This window comes from Bombus fervidus, chromosome 19 (assembly GCF_041682495.2).
Source record: "Bombus fervidus isolate BK054 chromosome 19, iyBomFerv1, whole genome shotgun sequence".
Taxonomy (NCBI): Eukaryota; Metazoa; Arthropoda; class Insecta; order Hymenoptera; family Apidae; genus Bombus; species Bombus fervidus.
In genome coordinates this window covers 2,530,368-2,555,853 of record NC_091535.2, presented here as the reverse complement: position 1 = coordinate 2,555,853, position 25,486 = coordinate 2,530,368, and the positions used below count along the sequence as shown (strand labels likewise).

At 34.6% G+C, this 25,486-nt stretch overlaps 1 protein-coding gene and 1 pseudogene across 1 annotated transcript; both read right to left on the bottom strand.

Moving 5' to 3' along the window:
• Nucleotides 1-3,391: 3,391 nt before the first annotated feature.
• LOC139996850 (uncharacterized) lies at nucleotides 3,392-8,755 on the bottom strand (annotated as a pseudogene).
• Nucleotides 8,756-16,810: 8,055 nt separating this feature from the next.
• On the bottom strand, nucleotides 16,811-22,451 carry LOC139996978 (uncharacterized). The gene is made up of 4 exons (XM_072021541.1): nucleotides 22,436-22,451; nucleotides 22,021-22,172; nucleotides 21,304-21,940; nucleotides 16,811-17,982 (listed from the first exon to the last, which is right to left on the bottom strand). Exons 1-4 carry the CDS (start codon nucleotides 22,449-22,451, stop codon nucleotides 16,811-16,813), a joined length of 1,977 nt encoding a protein of 658 aa, XP_071877642.1.
• Between the last annotated feature and the right edge of the window lie 3,035 nt (nucleotides 22,452-25,486).

Sequence of the window (25,486 nt, the reverse complement as noted above, 5' to 3'; positions counted from 1 at the left end):
GGAAATAATAGACGCACAATGCTTTTTGTTTTATATTAGTTTATTGAATTATGCACGAACGTAATAATAGAAATAGAACGAAACTGATCATACGTAATTCGATAAACTAATATAAAACCAAAAACATTGTGCGTCTATTGTTTCCTTATAAAACAAAAGAAACTTTTCGGATAACCTAATACTTTCGTATTACTATCTCAAAATCTAAAAACCTGAAGACTACATGCTAATCATACATAATGTATGGTATGAATAGCGCCATTTCCCACGATGGTAGCAGATTCCGATCAATTCAACGCGGATCATACCACGCTTCAACTGTGAATCTCATATTTTCTACTTTACAAATCAAAAAAGAGGATCTACTATTCGGCACGAACTATTAGGTTATCCGAAAAGTTTCTTTCGTTTTATAAGGAAACAATAGAAGCATAATGTTTTTTGTTTTATATTAGTTTATTGAATTATGCATAATAATAGAAATACAATGAAATAAATCATTCCTAATTCAATAAAATAATATAAAACAGAAATTGTTATTCATCTATTATTATCTTATAGAAGGAAAGAAACTTTTCGGATAACCTAATACTATTCTAAAAGAAACAACTGTGTTTAATAAATATGATAAAATTTACCTAATCAAAGGCAAACTTTACACATATTGTCTTTTATGAAAAGATGTATATTTTCCCATTCTTTTCTATAACAATTTTCTATATCTATACGCAAGTGAAAATCGAACGAACTTATTACTCAACCCGAAAACATTAACGATCTAATGTTAGCCTAACCCAAGTCGAAAATTCTATCATCGAAAATCTTCCAGCGGCTGTTCTAAAAACTTAAAAATGTCGCTATGAAAAAAGTACGCGATCCGACAGATATTAAATCGAAGAGGGAAAAAAGGAGGTTGCGTGCGATCTCCTTTCTCCGGCGTATTTGTATTTTAAAGCACAAAAGACGCGAAAGGGGATGATACGAGATCGAAGCGCGGAATAACGCGAGGGTGGTGGCTCTCTCGGTATAAGGGTGGTCGCAAACAGAATGGTGGGGCGTCCTCCCTCTCGCATTCTCTCTCTTTCTTCGTCTCCCTTTCCACCCGATGGAAGGATGCAAAGGTGGGGTTGGGTTTCAACCATGATTTCCATTCGCCAGCCATCCATCTTGTTTGAGACTGGAAACTGACAGATAGACGCGGATCCGAGTGCCGGTGACGTGGCAAGTCTTGCACGGCTATGCAGACGGTCGTGTTGGTGCACGTGCTCGCGCGTCCTCGTGTATGTACGCGCGACGTTACGGAGCAAGTGTACACGCGAGGAACGTGGAGCGTCGGCCAACTTCCGTATCCGCGTGAAAAATTCATTTTCGACGACATTAGCGCGCCAAGAAATTGCTTTTTCTTTCTGCCGGACGCTCGGCCTCCTCTTGTCGATCGACGCCGATTGACGTGTTGGCTGAGCTCTCGACTTCCTAGGTGGAATTTGTTGAAAGCAGCCTTCCACAAAATCAATTCGCTATGTAAATGATTCTCACGGTAGACGAGTTTGTTCCAACACTCGGATTGCAAGTTTATTTTATCGATTCACTTTCGCTACATAGTTTTTTGTATCGTAAGATCTACACTCAATTTTTTGTAATTTTTATTATATTTTATTAACACTTTGACTGCCACGCAAATCATATATGACACACGGTTTGTCCCGTGACGCCACGGTGATCATCGGAGACCACAGCGCTTCAACTTCTTACAATTGTAAAAATTAAATGAAAATTGACAATTAGGGGATTTTGAATATAACCGATAAATAGAAGATACTTTGAAATAAAATGTGTCCCATTGAACAATTAAACGTTTTTATTAGAACATCAATAAAAAAAAAAAATAAAATGAGGACAAATCTTGCATCTAATGGTGCACTGTGTTTGTATACATATCTTTGATGGGTAATCTACGAATATTATTATAAACACACCTTAGAAAATAATCGTGAATGCTGCTTTATAATCATATAATCGAGGTTAGAAGTGTGAACATACCTTACTGTTATATATAGAATGAGTAAATACTGTTTACTAATATCTTCTACACGTTTCAACAATATATTCTGCACGTTTTGCTTACGACGAAATAACGAATGCGAATGGTTTGTTGAAATAAACGAAGCCTTGTTATAATATGTCGCTATCAAGTGCTACCAAAGCACGGTGGTCACCCGTGGCCACCAATAAGATAAACGGTCCACTGGGAAAGAATGGTGTCTTACATTATCAATTTATTATTATTTTCCCATTATATGCTTTGAATAATAACAATACTCCCGTGGTGTCCTGAGTGAAACATGTGAATTCGACGTGGCATTCAAAGTGTTGAAAATAACGAAAAATTAGAAACAAGAAATGTAGTGATCTTTCCAAAATTTCAAATTGGCATGCTACGTTAACCTTTAATTTTTTAGTATTCCTATAATATAATATATATAATATAATATAATAATATAATATAATAATATAATATAATAATATAATATAATAATATAATATAATAATATAATATATATAATATAATATAATAATATAATATATATAATATAATATAATATTATATATATAATATATATATATACTCGCTTTCTATTCCTTTCTGATCTTCAATGAGGTATGAATCTCTAAAAATTCGTCATTTCATACGCTATAACCTAAAATTTGCAATTCTAACCAAAGATTGCAGAGGAAATTTGCTAGTGTCCCACAGAACGCTTTTACTTTTCTTAGAATGCAGAACATTTTTTAAGAACGTTTACTTTATCAATATTGTTTGCGTAGCAAATGGAAAATGAAATTGAACTTCAATTAAAGAAGAAGATTAACCGTAAAGATTTAAATTTTTCAAGATTGCGAACACACTTTGGAACAGTTCTTTCTGAAAATTTAAGTTTTCAATGTTTTTGTATCCACGTAGGTATAAAATTCTTATCGACGATATAAATCTGTGAAATATTTTTTTCTTTACATTTCAGTCAATATCTTGGCATGTACATCTTCTGATTGTATCTAAAAGAAAAGTCTTACATACGAAATAATTAACGTTTATCCTTACTTAAAGTCGATATGGCTACTAAGATAGAATTAAAAGCGTGTAGTTGCTTAACTGTAAACTGTATTTATCACTATCTCCGTTATTTCTACCTATTCATGACGTAAGCGTGCATTGTACCGTACTGTGTAATTATCGCAAGCATTCAATCACCAACTACCTATTTAATAAAAGTCGTGACCGAATTCTGTGGCGAGTTTCTATGCACTATCCTACATTTACACTAGAAATAATCAATCCTTTCAATCCTGGTCTCTGCAAGCAAATTAGAAACACCTGACTTGTCGTTGGTTTTTAACCCATTTGATAATGGGTTGGTAACAGATATTGGCTTATATATTGAGGTGGGAATTGGTATGGAACTTGAAATTGGTACTGAGTTAAATGCAGATACTGAGTTGACGATCCTTGGTCAACATAGTAACCCATTCCCCCAGGAGCGTACGCTTGATGACTGCTATACTGGGGATAATTGAACATGCTACGTGGTGTTGTTTGTGTTTGTGTACTGGTCGAGGCGCCATTCGAATACGTGTATGTAACGTTATTTGTCGGCACATTCTCAACATTCCAGTTGGTGGCCGATAGGGCGTCCATATTTTTGGACGTGGAGGCTGCAATCTTCACATTCACACATTTGTTACCGGTTGCACAATTAAAATATTCCTTTTTATGCTTCATTCTCCGATTTTGAAATCAAATTTTAATTTGTCTTTCTGTTAATGACAGTTTTGAGGCCAACTCAATGCGTCGTGGACGACACAGGTAATTCATACAGCTAAATTCTTTTTCTAGCTGCGCCAGTTGTGCGCTCGTGTACGCTGTCCGAGTCCGTTTAGTCCGCTTTTTTTCTGGTTCTGAAATTAAAACGGTATTTTTTATTTAATATATGTCTGAGAAGGTGTATTAGAAATTATAGTTAGGGAAATTAGAGTTTTCGGAATTTATAAGAATAGGAATTTACAGTAAAAATTGTTCAGATTTAGAATATTTTACATTTCTAATTTCTATATGATAAAAATATAATTTTCGCCTGGAAATAGCTTAGAATATATAAAAATAAATTGACCATATTTTTCAGAAGAAATTTTTCTTTTAAAACGACTATTATTTTTTTTAGAGTTATATTTACACATTCAACGTGTGATATGACTGTTCGCGGAGAGACGCGATCGCGAGGAAACGCGTCAGCGAGAGGCGTAAATTCTCGCTACGATTCTGACAGTCGATGCCGTGAATCAGTCGTTCCCCTGTTTCGATTAGAATAACAGATGTAGTTCAAATGATTTTAACACTGAATTAACAGGGTTAATATACGCTTCTATTTTTAACAATATTTAAAATTATAATTAACACGTTAGAAATGATTTAACGATGATACAACTAGTTTATTTTGCAATTTTACTCGACTTTATCATATTTCTCGACATATGCGTTTGATTAAGCGACCTAAGATTTTATTTCTCCGAATCTCTCGATGCATTCGGTTTGAATCCTCAAATCATACTGAGCCCCATCACCATCGAGTCTCGCAACCGTTCGCGCCTATGATCACGTATGCCATCTTTTTTGCGTAGGTAAACTAACGGACCGAGGGCGAATCGATGTTTTCTAGAACTCGCTGCTTGACGACAACTATGTGTTTATCGCTACTTTTTGTATATCTCGCCGGTCATGTAAGACGATCTGTCTGCGACAGTGTAGTACCAAAGCAGACGGTTAGGAACACGGTTTATAGCAGCCCCGGGGCATAACAACATGTACAACATATACAATATGCATTCGAGATTATAAGACGGTGAAAATATAATTTTTAAGTGAAAGTTTTATAATTGAAAGCTGATTGTCTTTTTAGCAAAGAACTTGTGGTTTCAACCAATTGTTCACATAAGATTCTTTCAATGTATAATTTCGACGGGATAGAAATATAATTTCCATGTAGAAACAGGAATCGTCTGAGGAGTGCGAATGGAGAAGGTGTCAAGGGTCGCTCAGTGGGAAACTCGTCAGCTCACGAGGTGGCTCTGTTCCCGCTGTGCGACTCAAAGGCTCAACACTGAAGCCGTGTTATTGGATTAAATGGTCCTGGCGTGAATTTACAAGCAAATACAATTCGTCAATGACACAGATGAAACAAAGAGAACCGCCTAGTCGTCGAGGTCGCGAGGCTCGCACGCGACAATTTGTCGATCGATGATTGATAAACGACGTTCTTTGACGCAACCTGACTCTGCCAGAGAAGCCGTGAAAAACAGAAATAATCGACGAAAAATGTGCCATGAAATTGAAACTATTCCAAAAATTATCGTCTTCCATTTAATTCGTAGTTGTTATAGATATAGCATACTTATGATTTTCTCTTTCTTTTTCTTTTGTTTTTACTGTTAGAATTCTTCGTTGCTTTTCACGATTGAATTGAAACTTGTTTGAAAATTATGCGAATCCAGGTAACACTTTCTGTACCTGTAGAAGTGTCGAACGCTCTATCGGAGACTTCAATGAAAGAAGAGAAATAGAGTTCCTTATTTTCCTGTGTAACTTACGAAACTGATCGAAAACGATCGATAGAAATTTGTATATAGTTAAACACGTGTGCACGTCTCAATATTTTATCTTCGTCTATCGATACGTCAACAGCCTATTGCGACATGCGATGCGAATTGCGTGTTCTTTAGGTATTTCTGAGCATATCGATGCCCTGAGGGGAAGATACATTCGAAACGTTATCGTCGAAAATGGATGCCGAATTTTCACATTCTGATTGAATTACGAAGATAGACACACGCTCCATCGTGAAACTAGTGACGAAAATGATAAGGACGTTATCTGTCTATCGACCTCGTTGATAATCTAATTTCGTCAAAATTCTTGAAACTTAGAAACAATAAGGAAATATTCGAAGAAGGAATCATCCTTTGATTTAAATATAACTAGATAAATGTTCTTAAGGAACTAAAAGATTTTTGAGATAAAAATTTGTCGAAATGAAGAATTGTCGATGAAGCAGAAAACTATGATATCGAGATAATTAAAGTGTATTTTCGCAACGAATAAACGTGTCACCACTGACCCAAGGATAGCAGTCCATCATCTGGTGACTCTGTTTTATGTAAACCTATGTAGAGCATCGACGAGCAAGCGGGACGAGAGCGCCGTTTTATAATCCCTCGAGACTAAAGTCTCCTAAATGGGCAGCTCGTTAATCAAACTTGATTCAATAATGTCTACAGGAACGTCTATTTGCTGTAGAATCTGTGACGGCGACGGACGTTCTTGTTTAACGTTGCTGTGTAATTTTACCTATCAAATAAAAACGTTCGCGTGCTTTCTTTTTCTTTGTAATCGGCTAATTTTAAACCTGCCTTAATTTTACCTATTTTCCATTTATAAACAGAGAAAATGTACTATTTTAAATGCTTCGTTAGATGACCATTAGTAGATATATAAATATTTAAACTGAACAAGATTGATAAAATAAAAATAAGCAATTTTTAGTAAATCTTATTTATGTGAATATTATAATATTTCACTACTACTTTCCATCTATGAACAAAGACAATGTGGTCATTTAATTAAGCATTTAAAACAGTACAAGTAAATATATGAATATTCAAACTGAACAAAATTGATAAAATAAAAATACACAATTTTTAGTAAACCTTATTTATGTGAATATTATAATATTTTACTACTACTTTCCATCTATAAACAAAGAAAGTATACTGTTTTAAATGCTTAATTAAATAACCACAAGTAGATATATAAATATTTAAACTGAACAAGATTAATAAAATGAATATTATAATATTTTATTACTACTTTCCATCTATAAACAAAGAAAATATACTATTTTAAATGCTTTCTTAAATGACCACTAGTAGATATATAAATATTTAAACTGAACAAGATTGATAAAATAAAAATAAGCAATTTTTAATAAACCTTACTTATGTGAATATTATAATATTTTACTACTACTTTCCATCTATAAAAGAAGAAAATGTACTATTTTAAATGCTTTGCTAAATGACCACTAGTAGATATACAAATATTTAAACTGAACAAGATTGATAAAATAAAAATAAGCAATTTTTAATAAACCTTACTTATGTGAATATTATAATATTTTACTACTACTTTCCATCTATAAAATAAGAAAATGTACTATTTTAAATGCTCTGCTAAATGACCACTAGTAGATATATAAATATTTAAACTCAACAAGATTGATCAAATAAAAATAAGCAATTTTTAGTAAACCTTATTTATGTGGATATTATAATATTTTAAGAAACGTTAGATCTAAAAATCTAAATATTACATATTATACACAAGATGGATAATTTTTTAAACAAATTTTCTATTAGATAAAATACCTCCAAATATTTTTAACAATTCAGTATAAAAATTATTCACTCTTATTAATTCGTTGATCTAAACAAAAGACAAAAGCTTGTACACTACACCCTTCTCTTTCATGAAGAATTCTAAAGAATTAATTTGAATTTATAAGAATATGTAGTAAAAAATAATTCTTTTAAATCAGAAAAATTTCAAGGATCAATTTAACGTTACTCAACCATCCGAAAGAAACTAAATTCCATAAAAATAAATAAATATCAAGATAAATACCTTGAAGGTATGGCGGATTCCTTGTTGCTCCCAGCGGTACCGGCTTCTGCCGCGATGTTCCAGGCGTCTGCTGGGATGTTCCAGGCATCTGCTAGGATGTTCCAGGCATCTGCTGGGATGTTCCTGGCATCTGCTCAGAGTATTCTGTTCTCTGTCCTCTATTCACCCACATATTGCTACTGAATCCGTTTCTCTCCCATGAAGTTTGCTGGTTACAGTCTGTGGTCAAGCTACTTTGGTATTGATATCCAGCGTAGGTATCATTAGCGTGGCTGGATGAAGACGACATGGGTGACGAGCCGGTGCTGGTCGGTAACTGGTATGAGTTATTTTGATTCATGATCTGTAATAGACAATGCAAAAATTATTAATTTTCCCAGTGTTGTTTATGTCTGCACGAATGCAATTCAGTTTTCGACTTACTTTAGCAATATTGAAACGTTGAGCAATCTTGAAACGTTCAGCAATCTTGAAAGGTTCAGCAATTTTGGAAGGTTCAGCAAGTTTGGAAGATTCACCACTGAAAACGTCAGGTTGAGCGTTCGAGAGGCTACTAAGAATGCACGTTGCATTCGCTATTTATACTTTGTAAAATGTCTACTGTCCAACCAGGCTCAACCAATCAGAACGTTCCATTTTCCAAAGAGGAAAACCCTTTTGCCTTTGGAGTGGGGTTATCGATAATTTTAAGCTCCCGAATTCGGGCCTGAGGCAATAGAGTGGTCATTACTCGGAATTACCTAGGCTCTATACAACAACTAAGCTTTCCATAAACCGTGTGTTGTAGCCCAGAAAAGGGTCCAATAAACCTGTACATCCTTGACGCAATTTCAATTACTTTTCAGAAATAACATGTTGCATTGAATCTTGAAATTTCTTTTCACGATCACAGCTGATCGTCCATTTCTCTTTTCAATAAATATTGTGATCTTCGAAAATTATTTTTATAAATAAATTCTGTAGGGAAAGTTAACGTTGTTTTCAAATTTGCGTCGTTTTTCAGGACTTCGTATTATTTCTCGAATAATTTTTCTCTCATCTGGTGTTAAATAATTTTAAACGATTTTTCTATTAATCTCTTCAATCCAGTCTTCAAGATTAGATCAATCATATCACGATCAAAGATCAAAGGATTTTATTTAAATGTTGTACTTTCTTACATTTAAATGAAATTTAAATATCGTGTGGCTTTATGAAAATTTTTAATGATTTTCTTTAAATCAATATAGAATATATAATGCATAATTTTTGCATCCATAATAATCCACCGATTCAAATATCTACATTTCCTATCTTTCCATGGAAATGACATTTTTCCAATTTCTCTATTATATTACATTTTTCCAATTCAAAGTCACATAGTGGAAAAGCAAATTGTATACATTTTGAGCGTCAACCGATTGTCAGATACATCAAATAGTTAGGAATTCTGATTTATTCTTATTTCATGACAACTAAGAATAAATCTCAGCAGAAACGATGCGAAATCGGTTCACGGTCCAGCTTCCCAGACACCAAAGCGAGAAATTGATCAGCGTCATTCCTCGGCTATTCCCCTTGACCGGTAGCATCCAACATTCCCCTTTTTCTATTTTCTCTCTTCTATTTTCCCCTTTCTTCCTGGTTTTCCTTCCTAACGGTATCAGCCCATTCTCCTTCCGCGCTGAGAGCTGCCTGCAGGCTCGCGCTATCGGTTTTCCAACTACCCACCCCCTCTCTTTCTGAGGCAACCCCTTAGCCGCTGCCTTCTCCCATTCTTCCTTCTCGTAGACGAACGAACGCTCACTTTTTCCACGTTCAACCGTTCCACGGACAAAAATCGTTGCGCGAGCGAAAAAGAATATCGTGTTCTGTTCATAGGGGGTTGAAGGGGTGGACCCAACAGAAAAACCACAGTTTGCCACTGTTTCTTTCATTGATTCCATTCTTAGAATCTAGACCGACTTTTTCTATAGAAAAATCTAGAGTCCTGTATTCCTCTTTTTTTTACAATGATTACACGGCAAAGCATTATGCATTTATGGAATATTTTCGGATTTGCGACAAATTACAAAGAATGCACATAATAGGAAAACGTATATATACATATCTATGCAAAAATACATATTTTATGTCATAATATATTATAAATTATATATATAATTATATTAAACTATTTATAGTAACATAATTTATAATATATATTAAAAATTAAATATATATTTAAAGGATAATACTCTTTCTATTCTATCTATTAAAATTATATATATATTTGTAATATATTATAATATAAAATATATATTTTTATATTTCATATAATTATTATATATTAAATTTTATATATTATAAATTGTATATATTGTAATATATATTCAAAATTAAATATATATTACACAATATATATTTAATTTATATTACTTTACTTTATATTAAAATTATATATATAATTTATAATATATTAGAATCTAAAATATATATTTTTATATATTATACAATTATTATATATTATACGTGTTATAATATATATTAAAAATTAAATATATATTATACAAAATATATTTAGAGCATAGTACTCATTATAATATGAATATTACCAGCCTAGCCATAACTAAAACAATGCCTTTTTCAGTTATACTTGGAAAAATATATATTTTCACTAACATTACCTAGTTACCTAAATTTTACCGTTCACCTCAGGCCGTAATAATAAAAAAGGATATACTGCGAGCTTGAATTTCCTAAATAGGATGGAGGTATATTGTTGAGGTTAATCTGCTGTACTAAGAATATTTATCTAATTACAATAGAAGTTTACTGCTTATGCAGTGATGCGGGCAATGAATTGTTAGAAACAAACAAATAGATAGATAGACAAATAGAATACAGCTAATCTTCTCAAGCACTAAAGCCACTGAGCTATAGACAAAAGACTTTGACGAAGGTGCAAAATAAACATTACACAGGTATGTTGGTTTGTTTGGTTTCAATCTTCAGTATTTAAAATATATTTTGAACCTTGCAATTTATTCATGCGTTCCATTAAATTTATATACATCTAATAATATCAACATAAACGAAGGTAACTGTAGGTAAAATTTTAAAGTGCTAAATTATTTTTATTGCTATTGAAGATTTTTAAAAAGTTACTAATGCTACACACGACGACATTACAAAGTTATTCCAAGATATTTGCAAAGATACTCTGTAGGTAAGTTAGATGCCGAATTTAAGCAAGACCTGGTATATGAATACGTGACCAAGGCAGGCATAACATCGTCTAAGATCAAAGCAATCGATAATTGCTAAAGCAGTACTTTTGTCCTTTTATATCCGCTTTCCTCAAATCCTTTTCATAAACCACGAAATCCAAATACAATTGGCAGGCGATTTACATATTTAAGAAAGCTAATCTTTCGCTACTTTCGACCAACCCTGTTTAATTCGAAAAGGTGGAATTTTCCATCCAGTTGCATCGACGAATCGAAAGCTGAGATAAACGCGACTGGAAAAGTCAAAAGGCTTTTCGTCGAGGACGTTAAAGGCTCATCGTCGTTGTCGTTTCACGTAAGAGTCACGAAGGACGTAAACGCCTTATCAAGACGGCGCTCTAATCCCTCGTTGGATCGCGCTTGTCTGCCATGGCAGTCGTCGTAGACCGTCCCGGTAATTTATGGCGTTTTAACTTCCCCTCCGTGGCGCAGATTAGTATGGAAAATCCTTCGTGTCGATCGGTCTATAGTTACGCCAGCCTCGATTTACGGTAAAATGTAAGCTAATATTGCCCCACTTCTGTCCCGTGTGCAACCTATCGCCGAGCTTGTGACCCATCGATCGATCGATCGTCACCTGATGATTCCTCGGTGTTCAACTTTGATATTGTTTTTACTTAGTAACGTGAATGAAAATATCGGTTGATTTTAGGCAATGAATAGATTGCGGAATTTTATGCAAATTAACCGTTATTAATATACCGTGGAATTTACACAAATTTCTGCTTTTCTGAACATAATTCAAAAGTTAGCACCTACGTAGCAATTTGTTTTATTCGCGAGATACTATAACGGATACGTTTTCGATATTTTATATATTTTTGCATATTTCGTACAATCTGTGGATTTCTGTATTTTCAAATTTTTATAAATACAAATGTATCTGTTATTTAATTACGATGTATTTTCCGAAAATATTATTTTGAATATTCCCATAAGGGTCAGATATTGCTAAATTTCAATATTTGCATAGAAAAAAATAATATGGTTGTTACGTAGAGCGACACTCTGCCTCGACCGGGCCACATACCGCGGGCAGGCTGGCAATCAGATCTCCGCACATCATCATGGCGTGCCTTCGATAGTTTCAAGGACCCATTCGTATTGTTTACTACGGGAAGATTCGGGAAGATTCGTTCTGTCACGTATGATGCTATTGCGCCGCGAGGTTTAGTATGGATCGTGTTTCTAACCATCGCTCGCGGTCCTACAGCGTAGTATACAAATCGTCTCATTTTTCCGACGAAACATACAATGTATCGACGAGCGCATGGTTGCCACCTGGCCGCGAGTTTCAGAAACGTCGATTTCGATTCGTTCTTTATTTTCACAAAGAAGTCGGCCTACGTGATCATGGGCGCGAGCGGTGGCGTGATACGAGCGTGGTGGGGGTCATCTCCCCGAGAGGACAAGGAATTTATCAAAGGGCAGTTAGTCTCATTTGAAACTTCATACAGCTTACATGGAGAGCTCTAAGTCTAACGAATATCAAAAATAGCTTGTACCAGAAAAAAAAGGACTAAACAAATTCGAACATCGCACACCAGCGCACAACTAGCGCAGCTAAAAAAAGAAATTAGCTGTATGAATTACCTGTGTCGTCCACGACGTATTGAGTTGGCGTCAAAACTGTATTTAACAGAAAGACAAATTAAAATTTGGTTCCAGAATAGGAGAATGAAGCACAAGAAGGGATATTTTCAATGTGCAGTCAGTAAGAAAACCGTGAATGTGAAAACAACAGTCTCTACGTCCAAAAATATGGACGTTCTATCGACCGCCAACTGGAATGTTGAAAATGTGTCGATGAATAATATTACGTACACGTATTCGAATGGCGGCTCGACCAGTACACCAACACAAACAACACCACGTAGCATGTTCAATTGTCCCCAGAATGACAGTCAACAAACGTACGCTCCTAAGGGAATGGGTTACTATGTTGAGAAAGAATTGTCAACCCAATATCAGCATTTTAACTCAGTATCAATGTCCAACTCCATACCAATTCCCAACTCTATATGTAACCCAATATTAGTTTCTTTAATGAAAAATCGAATATATTTAGTTAATTTTCATATCGCGTTGAAAAACATTCCTGCAAGATATTTCTTCGTCAATACTATATTTATGTTTACGAAATTTGACCTAATTTTAGGCAATATTATATCTGTCCTGTTGACGTGTTCATATACCGGGTCTTGCTTAAATTGCAATATTCTTTTATGAAAAATCGAATATCTTTAGTTAATTTTCATATCGTGTTGAAAAATATTATATAATTATATTACATATATTATATAATATTTTAAATATCATTATATAAATATTTAATATTTTTTTTAATATTAACATTATATTAAATATTATATAATATTTAATATTAATATTGTTATATATATTATTATTATAATATAAATATTATATATTTTTGCATATTTCGTACAATCTGTGGATTTTTATACCTTCAAATTTTTTATAAATACAAAGGTATCTGTTGTTTAATTACGATATATTTTCCGAAAGTATTATTTTGAAATAGTGTTTTGCAAGTAGTGGTATATTTGACAGAATTGAGGTAATGAAGGTGATCGATTATTAGAAGTCATAATGAAAGGTTGGTGGATATTCCCATAAGGATCAGATATTGCTAAATTTCGATATTTGCATAGAAAAAGATAAGATGGTAGTAGGTGAATGATCCGAATATAAATATTGAGACTAACAATTTTGTAATAGCAATAATATTCTTTTACGAAAAACTTCCTTTAATGAAAAATTGAATATATTTTGTTAATTTTCATATCGCGTTGAAAAACATTCCTGCAAGGTATTTCTTCGTGAACACTACGTTTGCATTTACGAAATGCTTCTTACAAGGCACTTAAGCTATCGATGGCTGCCCAAAAGATCAAGTGCACCGTTTGTACGTTTCATTTTGTTACTGCTTAAGGACAAGGAAGATGAAAAGTACGTTAAGGTTGATAATTATATGACTGATGCCTATCAAGCTTTGCTTGCATTAGATAATTGTGCACGGGTTTCCATGAAATGTAACATGGAAGATGAACCTATACCAACTATTGTAGATACCATCTTTTACGAAGCTGATGGTAGAAACACGTTCCTTTCTATTGAGCATGCCATTGGCGTCATGTAAGCTTGCATGTGTATAATGTTTCATAATTTTGAATAATTAGAAAACGTTATTATCAATGAAGAAATAGTCTCTCAGCCTCGTATCACTTCTCCCATGAATTGCAATATAATTTCATTAACAGTAATTCAAATGACTAATTTGTAATTTTACATATGAGTTAGACAGATTTTCAACGATACATTCACAGGAACTTGATAGATTTTTCGTACAACAGTGAGGCAAGTATACTTTTCTACTTGCGTTACATATTTTTCATATAATTTTCTTTATTTTAATTGCTTAATCAAATTATTAGGTTATCCGAAAAGTCTTTTTTGTTTTACGAGGGAACAATAGACGCTCAACGTTTTTTGTTTTATTTTATTTTGTCGAATTACGTACGATCCATTTTGTTCTGTTATAAATAAACACCGCGACATTTCACAGACTTGGTTTCACGTTTCCACTGTTGTAAAGAACAAGTTTGTGAAAGAAAGACACTTTCCTGATAACCTAATAAATCAGAACAAACGAAGAGTTCGATGGAAACGGATCTCTAATGTGTAAAAGCTATTCCAAATATTAATACGTTCGATGCTAATAAAATATATCTGTATTTACCTGCGTCACTGCTGGAACTGCGCATTTTCTTCACGAGAAATGGATGATTATTCTAACGATTCTTCTCCACTGTTTTGTTCAATTGCCTAATGAGATTTTTTGAAACACACGAGAACTAAAGATACACTGGTTGTGTCAGTAGCACGATGTTACTTATTGTTACATATTCGCAATGACGTGGTGTAGCGTATATATCAATGCAACGAATACATTAAAATACTTTAGTATTAATTCTTATAAAGACTTGAAAATTCATAACGAAATCTCCTACAATCTAAATATAATATAATCTCCATTAAGGAAGAAAATACTTTTAGTTTTACTACTCTTCGAATATTAGACCTTCCGAAAAGTTTTGTTTCGTTTCGAATTACGTATGATCCATTTTGTTCTTGTTGAGAACTTTGCACGTTAATAGCCGAAATAATGGTAAAGAAACAGTAAATTTACACTTAGAATTTATGTTATATATGTGACGGATACGTATGGAAATTGGATATTTTGATTATAGAAATAATTGGGATGCTTGCTGTTGCAACCGTCCAATGTATTTCAAATCAATTTCTTAAACTAACTGATAACGTCGATAGATGTCCTTACAGAAGATTTTATTCCGCTGAAGTAAATAGCTTGTAGGTACTCGACGAAGACTGGCAAATGTTTTCGTATCGTAATAATCGCCTACCAAATGGTTACTGGTATTCTTCGTAACTCACTGACTTACTAACTAACTAGCGCTCGCGCTTGTGTCCGTTTATTTATACTGGTAGGGGGGGAGTCAGAAAATTCGAATTCATGTTTCATCGATGGTTGCACGTAACGGCGACATTGTTTTGCCTGAAGTTTGTTTATCATTGCGTCTCATACGTCAAGGCGGTATCCATGTTCCGAGGCAAAACAACGACATAAGTCGCTCTCACTTCGCTTTGTCCTATGACTCATGTGTCACCACATAAAAATATTTGATAAACAATTTTAAAGATATTCATCGATACACACTTACACGTGTCTACGCACTTTCTTCCATACCCGACCGTTAACCGACTGAACAGTTTACATTTCTTTGTTTTCGAGAGGTCGCGGACACACATACTTCCACACACTGATATTCGCACACAAGTATCACTATTACGCATCTAACCTAGTCTAGCACATAAAATTATATATATCCCAATAATATTATTTTATTGAATTAGGTATGATCCTTAACGCTTAATAAGTAATCATTCATTGGATATAATGTTTTGTGTTTGAAATTGAAGCTTGTCGAGAATATTGAAATAAAAATTAATATAATTTTCATAGTTCATCAACTACCTATTTAATAAAAGTCGTGACCGAATTCTGTGGCGAGTTTCTATGCACTATCTTACATTTACACTAGAAACAATCAATCCTTTCAATCCTGGCCTGTGTAAGCAAATTAGAAACACCAGACTTGTCGTTGGCTTTTATTCCACCAACATTTTTCTTTTTCAGCTTGATTATGAATTGAATATCTTATAATCTACTCTAATTTTTCTATCAAAAGCAATAGAGCTTAAATGTGTGTTTCTGACACTGGTATATATTAGGTTATCCGAAAAGTTTCTTTCGTTTTATTTGGAAATAATAGACACACAACGTTTCTTGTTTTATATTATTTTGTCGAATTACGTACGATCCATTTTATTCTATTGATATAAACACCGAGACATTTCACAGACTTGGTTTCACGTTTCTACGAAGGTGCACTGTTCGAAACAACACGTTTGTGAAAGAAACACACTATCTGGATAACCTAATATATTACTAGGATTTTAGGAAGCTAAAAAGGTTATATGAAAATAACTCTCTTCGAAGTTAAAACTGAAATGCACAAATTTATTTACAAATTTACATAATTTACAAATTTTCCTACGTGTATACATAAAATAAGAAATTTACATAATTTACAAATTTTTCTACGTGTATACATAAAATAAAAAATTTACATAATTTACAAATTTTTCTACGTGTATACATAAAATAAGAAATTTACTAAATTTGCAAGATCCAAAAGTCCTTACAAATTTTTATACATATTTACATAACTTACATATCTATTAAATCTGTAATATCTAACAGGCTGCTGCGAATCACATCATCCATACTTAAAGTCTCTGATATATACTGCTGCTGTGGTTCAGATTGCGTGATAGTGTGCGTAGAATTGTTTACATCCACCGCTGCCGCCCTTGACGACGATGCCACCATTGGCGCCATAGCCACCGCAGCCCCTGTTGCCTCTGTGGCCCCTGTTGCCTCTGTGGCCCCTGTTGCCGCTGTGGCCCCTGTTGCCGCTGTGGCCCCTGTTGCCGCTGTGGCCCCTGTTGCCTCTGTGGCCGCTGTTGCCGGCATAGTCTCCGTTACCGCTGTAGCTGCCGTTGTCAACGGTGGCAACGGCGGTAACGTTACCGCCGCTGCCGTTGTCAACGGTGGCAACGGTGGCAACGGCGGTAACGTTACCGCCGCTGCCGTTGATTGTTCTTGTTGACCGTTCGTATCCAGATTGTAATGACACTCATCCGCGTTCTTCTGTGAATCGATAGACGAACTTTGTCGTACATAATCAGCACTTTGTGCCTGTGGATATTCCATTTGGCTTCCGGACTCTGGTTGTGCATTATATATCATATAATTGTACGTTTGATGTAAATCTTGAGCTGGAATCTGATAATGGGCTGGTAACTGATATTGGCTTAAATATTGAGGTGGGAATTGGTATGGAACTTGAACTTGGTATTGACTTAAATGCTGATACTGAGTTGACGATCCTTGGTCAACATAGTAACCCACTCCTTCAGGAGCGTACGCATGATGACTGCTATACTGGGGATAATTAAACATGCTGCGTACTGTTGTTTGTGATTGGGTACTAGTGGAGGCATCACCCGAATACGTGTATGTAACATTATTTATCGGCACATTCTCAACATTCCAGTTGGTGGCCGATAGGTCGTCCATATTTCTGGACGTGGAGGCTGCAGTCTTCACATTCACACATTTGTTACCGGTTGCACAATTAAAATATTCCTTTTTATGCTTCATTCTCCGATTTTGAAACCAAATCTTAATTTGTCTTTCTGTTAATGACAGTTTTGAAGCCAATTCTATGCGTCGTGGACGACACAGGTAATTCATGCAGCTAAATTCTTTTTCTAGCTCCGCCAGTTGTGCGCTCGTGTACGCTGTTCGAGTCCGTTTAGTCCGCCTTTTTTCTGGTTCTGAAATTACAACGGTATTTTTTATTTAATATATGTCTGAGAAGGTGTATTAGAAATTATAGTTAGGGAAATTAGAGTTTTCGGAATTTATAAGAATAGGAATTTACAGTAAAAATTGTTCAGATTTAGAATATTTTACATTTCTAATTTCTATATGATAAAAATATAATTTTCGTCTGGAAATAGCTTAGAATATATAAAAATAAATTGACCATATTTTTCAGAAGAAATTTTTGTTTTAAAACGACTATTATTTTTTTTAGAGTTATATTTACACATTCAACGTGTGATACGACCGTTCGCGGAGAGACGCGATCGCGAGGAAACGCGTCAGCGAGAGGCGTAAATTCTCGCTACGATTCTGACAGTCGATGCCGTGAATCAGTCGTTCCCCTGTTTCGATTAGAATAACAGATGTAGTTCAAATGATTTTAACACTGAATTAACAGGGTAAATATACGCTTCTATTTTTAACAATATTTAAAATTCTAATTAACACGTTAGAAATGATTTAACGATGATACAACTAGTTTATTTTGCAATTTTACTCGACTTTATCATATTTCTCGACATATGCGTTTGATTAAGCGACCTAAGATTTTATTTCTCCGAATCTCTCGATGCATTCGGTTTGAATCCTCAAATCATACTGAGCCCCATCACCATCGGGTCTCGCAACCGTTCGCGCCTATGATCACGTATGCCATCTTTTTTGCGTAGATAAACTAACGGACCGAGGGCGAATCGATGTTTTCTAGAATTCCCTGCTTGACGACAACTATGTGTTTATCGCTACTTTTTGTATATCTCGCCGGTCATGTAAGACGATCTGTCTGCGACAGTGTAGTACCAAAGCAGACGGTTAGGTACACGATTTATAGCAGCCCCGGGGCATAACAACATGTACAACATATATAACATGTATTCGCGATTATAAGACGGTGGAAATATAATTTTTAAGTGAAAGTTTTATAATTGTAAGCTGATTCTCTTTTTAGCAAAGAACTTATGGTTTCAACCAATTGTTCACATAAGATTCTTTCAATGTATAATTTCGACGGGATAGAAATATAATTTCCATGTAGAAACAGGAATCGTCTGGAGAGTGCGAATGGAGAAGGTGTCAAGGGTCGCTCAGTGGGAAACTCGTCAGCTCACGAGGTGGCTCTGTTCCCGCTGTGCGACTCAAAGGCTCAACACTGAAGCCGTGTTATTGGATTAAATGGTCCTGGCGTGAATTTACAAGCAAATACAATTCGTCAATGACACAGATGAAACAAAGAGAACCGCCTAGTCGTCGAGGACGCGAGGCTCGCACGCGACAATTTGGCGATCGATGATTGATAAACGACGTTCTCTGACGCAACCTGACTCTGCCAGGGAAGCCGTGAAAAACAGAAATAATCGACGAAAAATGTGCCATGAAATTGAAACTATTCCAAAAATTATCGTCTTCCATTTAATTCGTAGTTGTTATAGATATAGCATACTTATGATTTTCTCTTTCTTTTTCTTTTGTTTTTACTGTTAGAATTCTTCGTTGCTTTTCACGATTGAATTGAAACTTGTTTGAAAATTATGCGAGTCCAGGTAACACTTTCTGTACCTGTAGAAGAGTCGAACGCTCTATCGGAGACTTCAATGAAAGAAGAGAAATAGAGTTCCTTATTTTCCTGTGTAACTTACTAAACTGATCGAAAACGATGGATAGAAATTTGTATATAGTTAAACACGTGTGCACGTCTCAATATTTTATCTTCGTCTATCGATACGTCAACAGCCTATTGCGACATGCGATGCGAATTGCGTGTTCTTTAGGTATTTCTGAGCATATCGATGCCCTGAGGGGAAGAAACATTCGAAACGTTATCGTCGAAAATGGATGCCGAATTTTCACATTCTGATTGAATTACGAAGAAAGACACACGGCTCCATCGTGAAACTAGTGACGAAAATGATAAGGACGTTATCTGTCTATCGACCTCGTTGATAAGCTAATTTCGTCAAAATTCTTGAAACTTAGAAACAATAAGGAAATATTCGAAGAAGGAATCATCCTTTGATTTAAATATGACTAGATAAATGTTCTTAAGGAACGAAAAGATTTTTGAGATAAAAATTTGTCGAAATGAAGAATTGTCGATGAAGCAGAAAACTATGATATCGAGATAATTAAAGTGTATTTTCGCAACGAATAAACGTGTCACCACTGACCCAAGGATAGCAGTCCATCATCTGGTGACTCTGTTTTATGTAAACCTATGTAGAGCATCGACGAGCAAGCGGGACGAGAGTGCCGTTTTATAATCCCTCGAGACTAAAGTCTCCTAAATTTCGTTAATCAAACTTGATTCAATAATGTCTACAGGAACGTCTATTTGCTGTAGAATCTGTGACGGCGTCGGACGTTCTTGTTTAACGTTGCTGTGTAATTTTACCTATCAAATAAAAACGTTCGCGTGCTTTGTTTTTCTTTGTAATCGGCTAATTTTAAACCTGCCTTAATTTTACCTATTTTCCATTTATAAACAAAGAAAATGTACTATTTTAAATGCTTCGTTAGATGACCACTAGTAGATATATAAATATTTAAACTGAACAAGATTGATAAAATAAAAATAAGCAATTTTTAATAAACCTTATTTATGTGAATATTATAATATTTTACTACTACTTTCCATCTATAAAAGAAGAAAATGTACTATTTTAAATGCTTTGCTAAATAAACACTAGTAGATATACAAATATTTAAACTGAACAAGATTGATAAAATAAAAATAAGCAATTTTTACTAAACCTTACTTATGTGAATATTATAATATTTTACTACTACTTTCCATCTATAAAATAAGAAAATGTACTATTTTAAATGCTTTGCTAAATGACCACTAGTAGGTATATAAATATTTAAACTGAACAAGATTGATCAAATAAAAATAAGCAATTCTTAGTAAACCTTATTTATGTGGATATTATAATATTTTAAGAAACGTTAGATGTAAAAATCTAAATATTACATATTATACACAAGATGGATAATTTTTTAAACAAATTTTCTATTAGATAAAATATCTCCAAATATTTTTAACAATTCAGTATAAAAATTATTCACTCTTATTAATTCGTTGATCTGAACAAAAGCTTGTACACTACACTCTTCTCTTTCATGAAGAATTCTAAAGAATTAATTTGAATTTATAAGAATATGTAGCAAAAAATAATTCTTTTAAATCAGAAAAATTTCAAGGATCAATTTAACTTTACTCAACCATCCGAAAGAAACTAAATTCCATAAAAATAAATAAATATCAAGATAAATACCTTGAAGGTATGGCGGATTCCTTGTTGCTCCCAGCGGTACCGGCTTCTGCCGCGATGTTCCAGGCATCTGCTGGGATGTTCCAGGCATCTGCTGGGATGTTCCTGGCATCTGTCGGGATGTTCCTGGCATCTGCTGGGATGTTCCAGGCATCTGCTGGGATGTTCCAGGCATCTGCTGGGATGTTCCTGGCATCTGTCGGGATGTTCCTGGCATCTGTCGGGATGTTCCTGGCATCTGTCGGGATGTTCCTGGCATCTGCTGGGATGTTCCAGGCATCTGCTGGGATGTTGCTGGCATCTGCTGGGATGTTCCAGGTATCTGCTGGGATGTTCCAGGTATCTGCTGGGATGTTCCAGGCATCTGCTGGGATGTTCCAGGCATCTGCTGGGATGTTCCAGGCATCTGCTGGGATGTTCCTGGCATCTGCTCAGAGTATTCTGTTCTCTGTCCTCTATTCACCCACATATTGCTACTGAATCCGTTTCTCTCCCATGAAGTTTGCTGGTTACAGTCTGTGGTCAAGCTACTTTGGTATTGATATCCAGCGTAGGTATCATTAGCGTGGCTGGATGAAGACGACATGGGTGACGAGCCGGTGCTGGTCGGTAACTGGTATGAGTTATTTTGATTCATGATCTGTAATGGACAATGCAAAAATTATTAATTTTCCCAGTGTTGTTTATGTCTGCACGAATCCAATTCAGTTTTCGACTTACTTTAGCAATATTGAAACGTTGAGCAATCTTGAAACGTTCAGCAATCTTGAAAGGTTCAGCAATTTTGGAAGGTTCAGCAAGTTTGGAAGATTCACCACTGAAAACGTCAGGTTGAGCGTTCGAGAGGCTACTAAGAATGCACGTCGCATTCGCTATTTATACTTTGTAAAATGTCTACTGTCCAACCAGGCTCAACCAATCAGAACGTTCCATTTTCCAAAGAGGAAAACCCTTTTAGCTTTGGAGTGGGGTTATCGATAATCTTAAGCTCCCGAATTCGGGCCTGAGGCAATAGAGTGGTCATTACTCGGAATTACCTAGGCTCTATACAACAACTAAGCTTTCCATAAACCGTGTGTTGTAGCCCAGAAAAGGGTCCAATAAACCTGTACATCCTTGACGCAATTTCAATTACTTTTCAGAAATAACATGTTGCATTGAATCTTGAAATTTCTTTTCACGATCACAGCTGATCGTCCATTTCTCTTTTCAATAAATATTGTGATCTTCGAAAATTATTTTTATAAATAAATTCTGTAGGGAAAGTTAACGTTGTTTTCATATTTGCGTCGTTTTTCAGGACTTCGTATTATTTCTCGAATAATTTTTCTCTCATCTGGTGTTAAATAATTTTAAACGATTTTTCTATTAATCTCTTCAATCCACTCTTCAAGATTAGATCAATCATATCACGATCAAAGATCAAATGATTTTATTTAAATGTTGTACTTTCTTACATTTAAATGAAATTTAAATATCGTGTGGCTTTATGAAAATTTTTAATGATTTTCTTTAAATCAATATAGAATATATAATGCATAATTTTTGCATCCATAATTATCCACCGATTCAAATATCTACATTTCCTATCTTTCCATGGAAATGACATTTTTCCAATTTTTCTATTATCTTACATTTTTCCAATTCAAAGTCACATAGTGGAAAAGCAAATTGTATACATTTTGAGCGTTAACCGATTGTCAGATACATCAAATAGTTAGGAATTCTGATTTATTCTTATTTCATGACAACTAAGAATAAATCTCAGCAGAAACGATGCGAAATCGGTTCACGGTCCAGCTTCCCAGACACCAAAGCGAGAAATTGATCAGCGTCATTCCTCGGCTATTCCCCTTGACCGGTAGCATCCAACATTCCCCTTTTTCTATTTTCTCTCTTCTATTTTCCCCTTTCTTCCTGGTTTTCCTTCCTAACGGTATCAGCCCATTCTCCTTCCGCGCTGAGAGCTGCCTGCAGGCTCGCGCTATCGGTTTTCCAACTACCCACCCCCTCTCTTTCTGAGGCAACCCCTTAGCCGCTGCCTTCTCCCATTCTTCCTTCTCGTAGACGAACGAACGCTCACTTTTTCCACGTTCAACCGTTCCACGGACAAAAATCGTTGCGCGAGCGAAAAAGAATATCGTGTTCTGTTCATAGGGGGTTGAAGGGGTGGACCCAACAGAAAAACCACAGTTTGCCACTGTTTCTTTCATTGATTCCATTCTTAGAATCTAGACCGACTTTTTCTAGAGAAAAATCTATAGTCCTGTATTCCTCTTTTTTTTACAATGATTACACGGCAAATCTTTATGCATTTATGGAATATTTTCGGATTTGGGACAAATTACAAAGAATGCACATAATATGAAAACGTATATATAGATATCTATGCAAAAATATATATTTTATGTTATAATATATTATAAATTATGTACATAATTATATTAAAATATTTATAATAATATAATTTAGAATATATATTAAAAATTAAATATATATTTAAAGCATAATACTCTTTCTATTAAAATTATATATATAATGTGTAATATACTATAATATAAAATATATATTTTTATATTTTATATAATTATTATATATTATATTTTATATATTATAAATTGTATATATTGTAATATATATTCAAAATTAAATATATATTGTACAATATATATTTAAAGCATAATACTCATTATAATATGAATAGTACGGGCCTAGCCAAAAATAAAACAACTTCTTTTTCAGTTATACTTGGAAAAATATATATTTTCACTAACATTACCTAGTTACCTAAATTTTACCGTTCACCTCAGGCCGTAATAATAAAAAAGGATATACTGCGAGCTTGAATTTCCTAAATAGGATGGAGGTATATTGTTGAGGTTAATCTGCTGTACTAAGAATATTTATCTAATTACAATAGGTTTACTGCTTATGCAGTGATGCGGGCAATGAATTGTTAGAAACAAACAAATAGATAGATAGACAAATAGAATACAGCTAATCTTCTCAAGCACTAAAGCCACTGAGCTATAGACAAAAGACTTTGACGAAGGTACAAAATAAACATTACACAGGTATGTTGGTTTGTTTGGTTTCAATCTTCAGTATTTAAAATATATTTTGAACCTCGCAATTTATTCATGCGTTCCATTAAATTTATATACATCTAATAATATCAATATAAGCGAAGGTTACTGTAGGTATGATTTTAAAGAGCTAAATTATTGCTATTGCTACTGAAGATTTTTGAAAAGTTACTAACTCTACACACGACATCATTACAAAGTTATTCCAAGATATTTGCACAGATACTCTGTAGGTAAGTTAGATGCCGAATTTAAGCAAAACCTGGTATATGAATACGTGAACAAGACAGGCATAATATCGTTTAAGATCAAAGCAATCGATAATTACTAAAGCAGTACTTTTGTCCTTTTATATCCGCTTTCCTCAAATCCTTTTCATAAACCACGAAATCCAAATACAATTGGCAGGCGATTTACATATTTAAGAAAGCTAATCTTTCGCTGCTTTCGACCAACGCTGGTTAATTCGAAACGCTGGAATTTTCCATCCAGTTGCATCGACGAATCGAAAGCTGAGATAAACGCGACTGGAAAAGTCAAAAGGCTTTTCGTCGAGGACGTTAAAGGCTCATCGTTGTTGTCGTTTCACGTAAGAGCCGCGAAGGACGTAAATGCCTTATCAAGACGGCGCTCTAATCCCTCGTTGGATCGCGCTTGTCTGCCATGGCAGTCGTCGTAGACCGTCCCGGTAATTTATGGCGTTTTAACTTCCCCTCCGTGGCGCAGATTAGTATGGAAAATCCTTCGTGTCGATCGGTCTACGATTACACCAGCCTCGATTTACGGTGAAATGTAAGCTAATATTGCCCCACTTCTGTCCCGCGTGAAACCTAGCGCCGAGCTTGTGACCTATCGATCGATCAATCGACACCTGATGATTTCTCGGTGTTCAACTTTGATATTGTTTTTACTTCGTAACGTGAATGAAAATATCGGTTGATTTTAGGCAATGAGTAGATTGCGGAATTTTATGCAAATTAACCGTTACTAATATACCGTGGAATTTACACAAATTTATGCATTTCTGAACATAATTCAAAAGTTAGCACCTACGTAGCAATTTGTTTTATTCGTGGGATACTATAACGGATACGTTTTCG

Bases quoted from the DNA above. Each gene is read 5' to 3' on its own strand.
- LOC139996978 (XM_072021541.1), bottom strand. The intron at 21,941-22,020 runs GTAAGTCGAAAA...TGTCCATTACAG, and splicing joins AACGTTTCAATATTGCTAAA to ATCATGAATCAAAATAACTC. The intron at 17,983-21,303 runs GTATTTATCTTG...TTGTAATTTCAG, and splicing joins GAATCCGCCATACCTTCAAG to AACCAGAAAAAAGGCGGACT.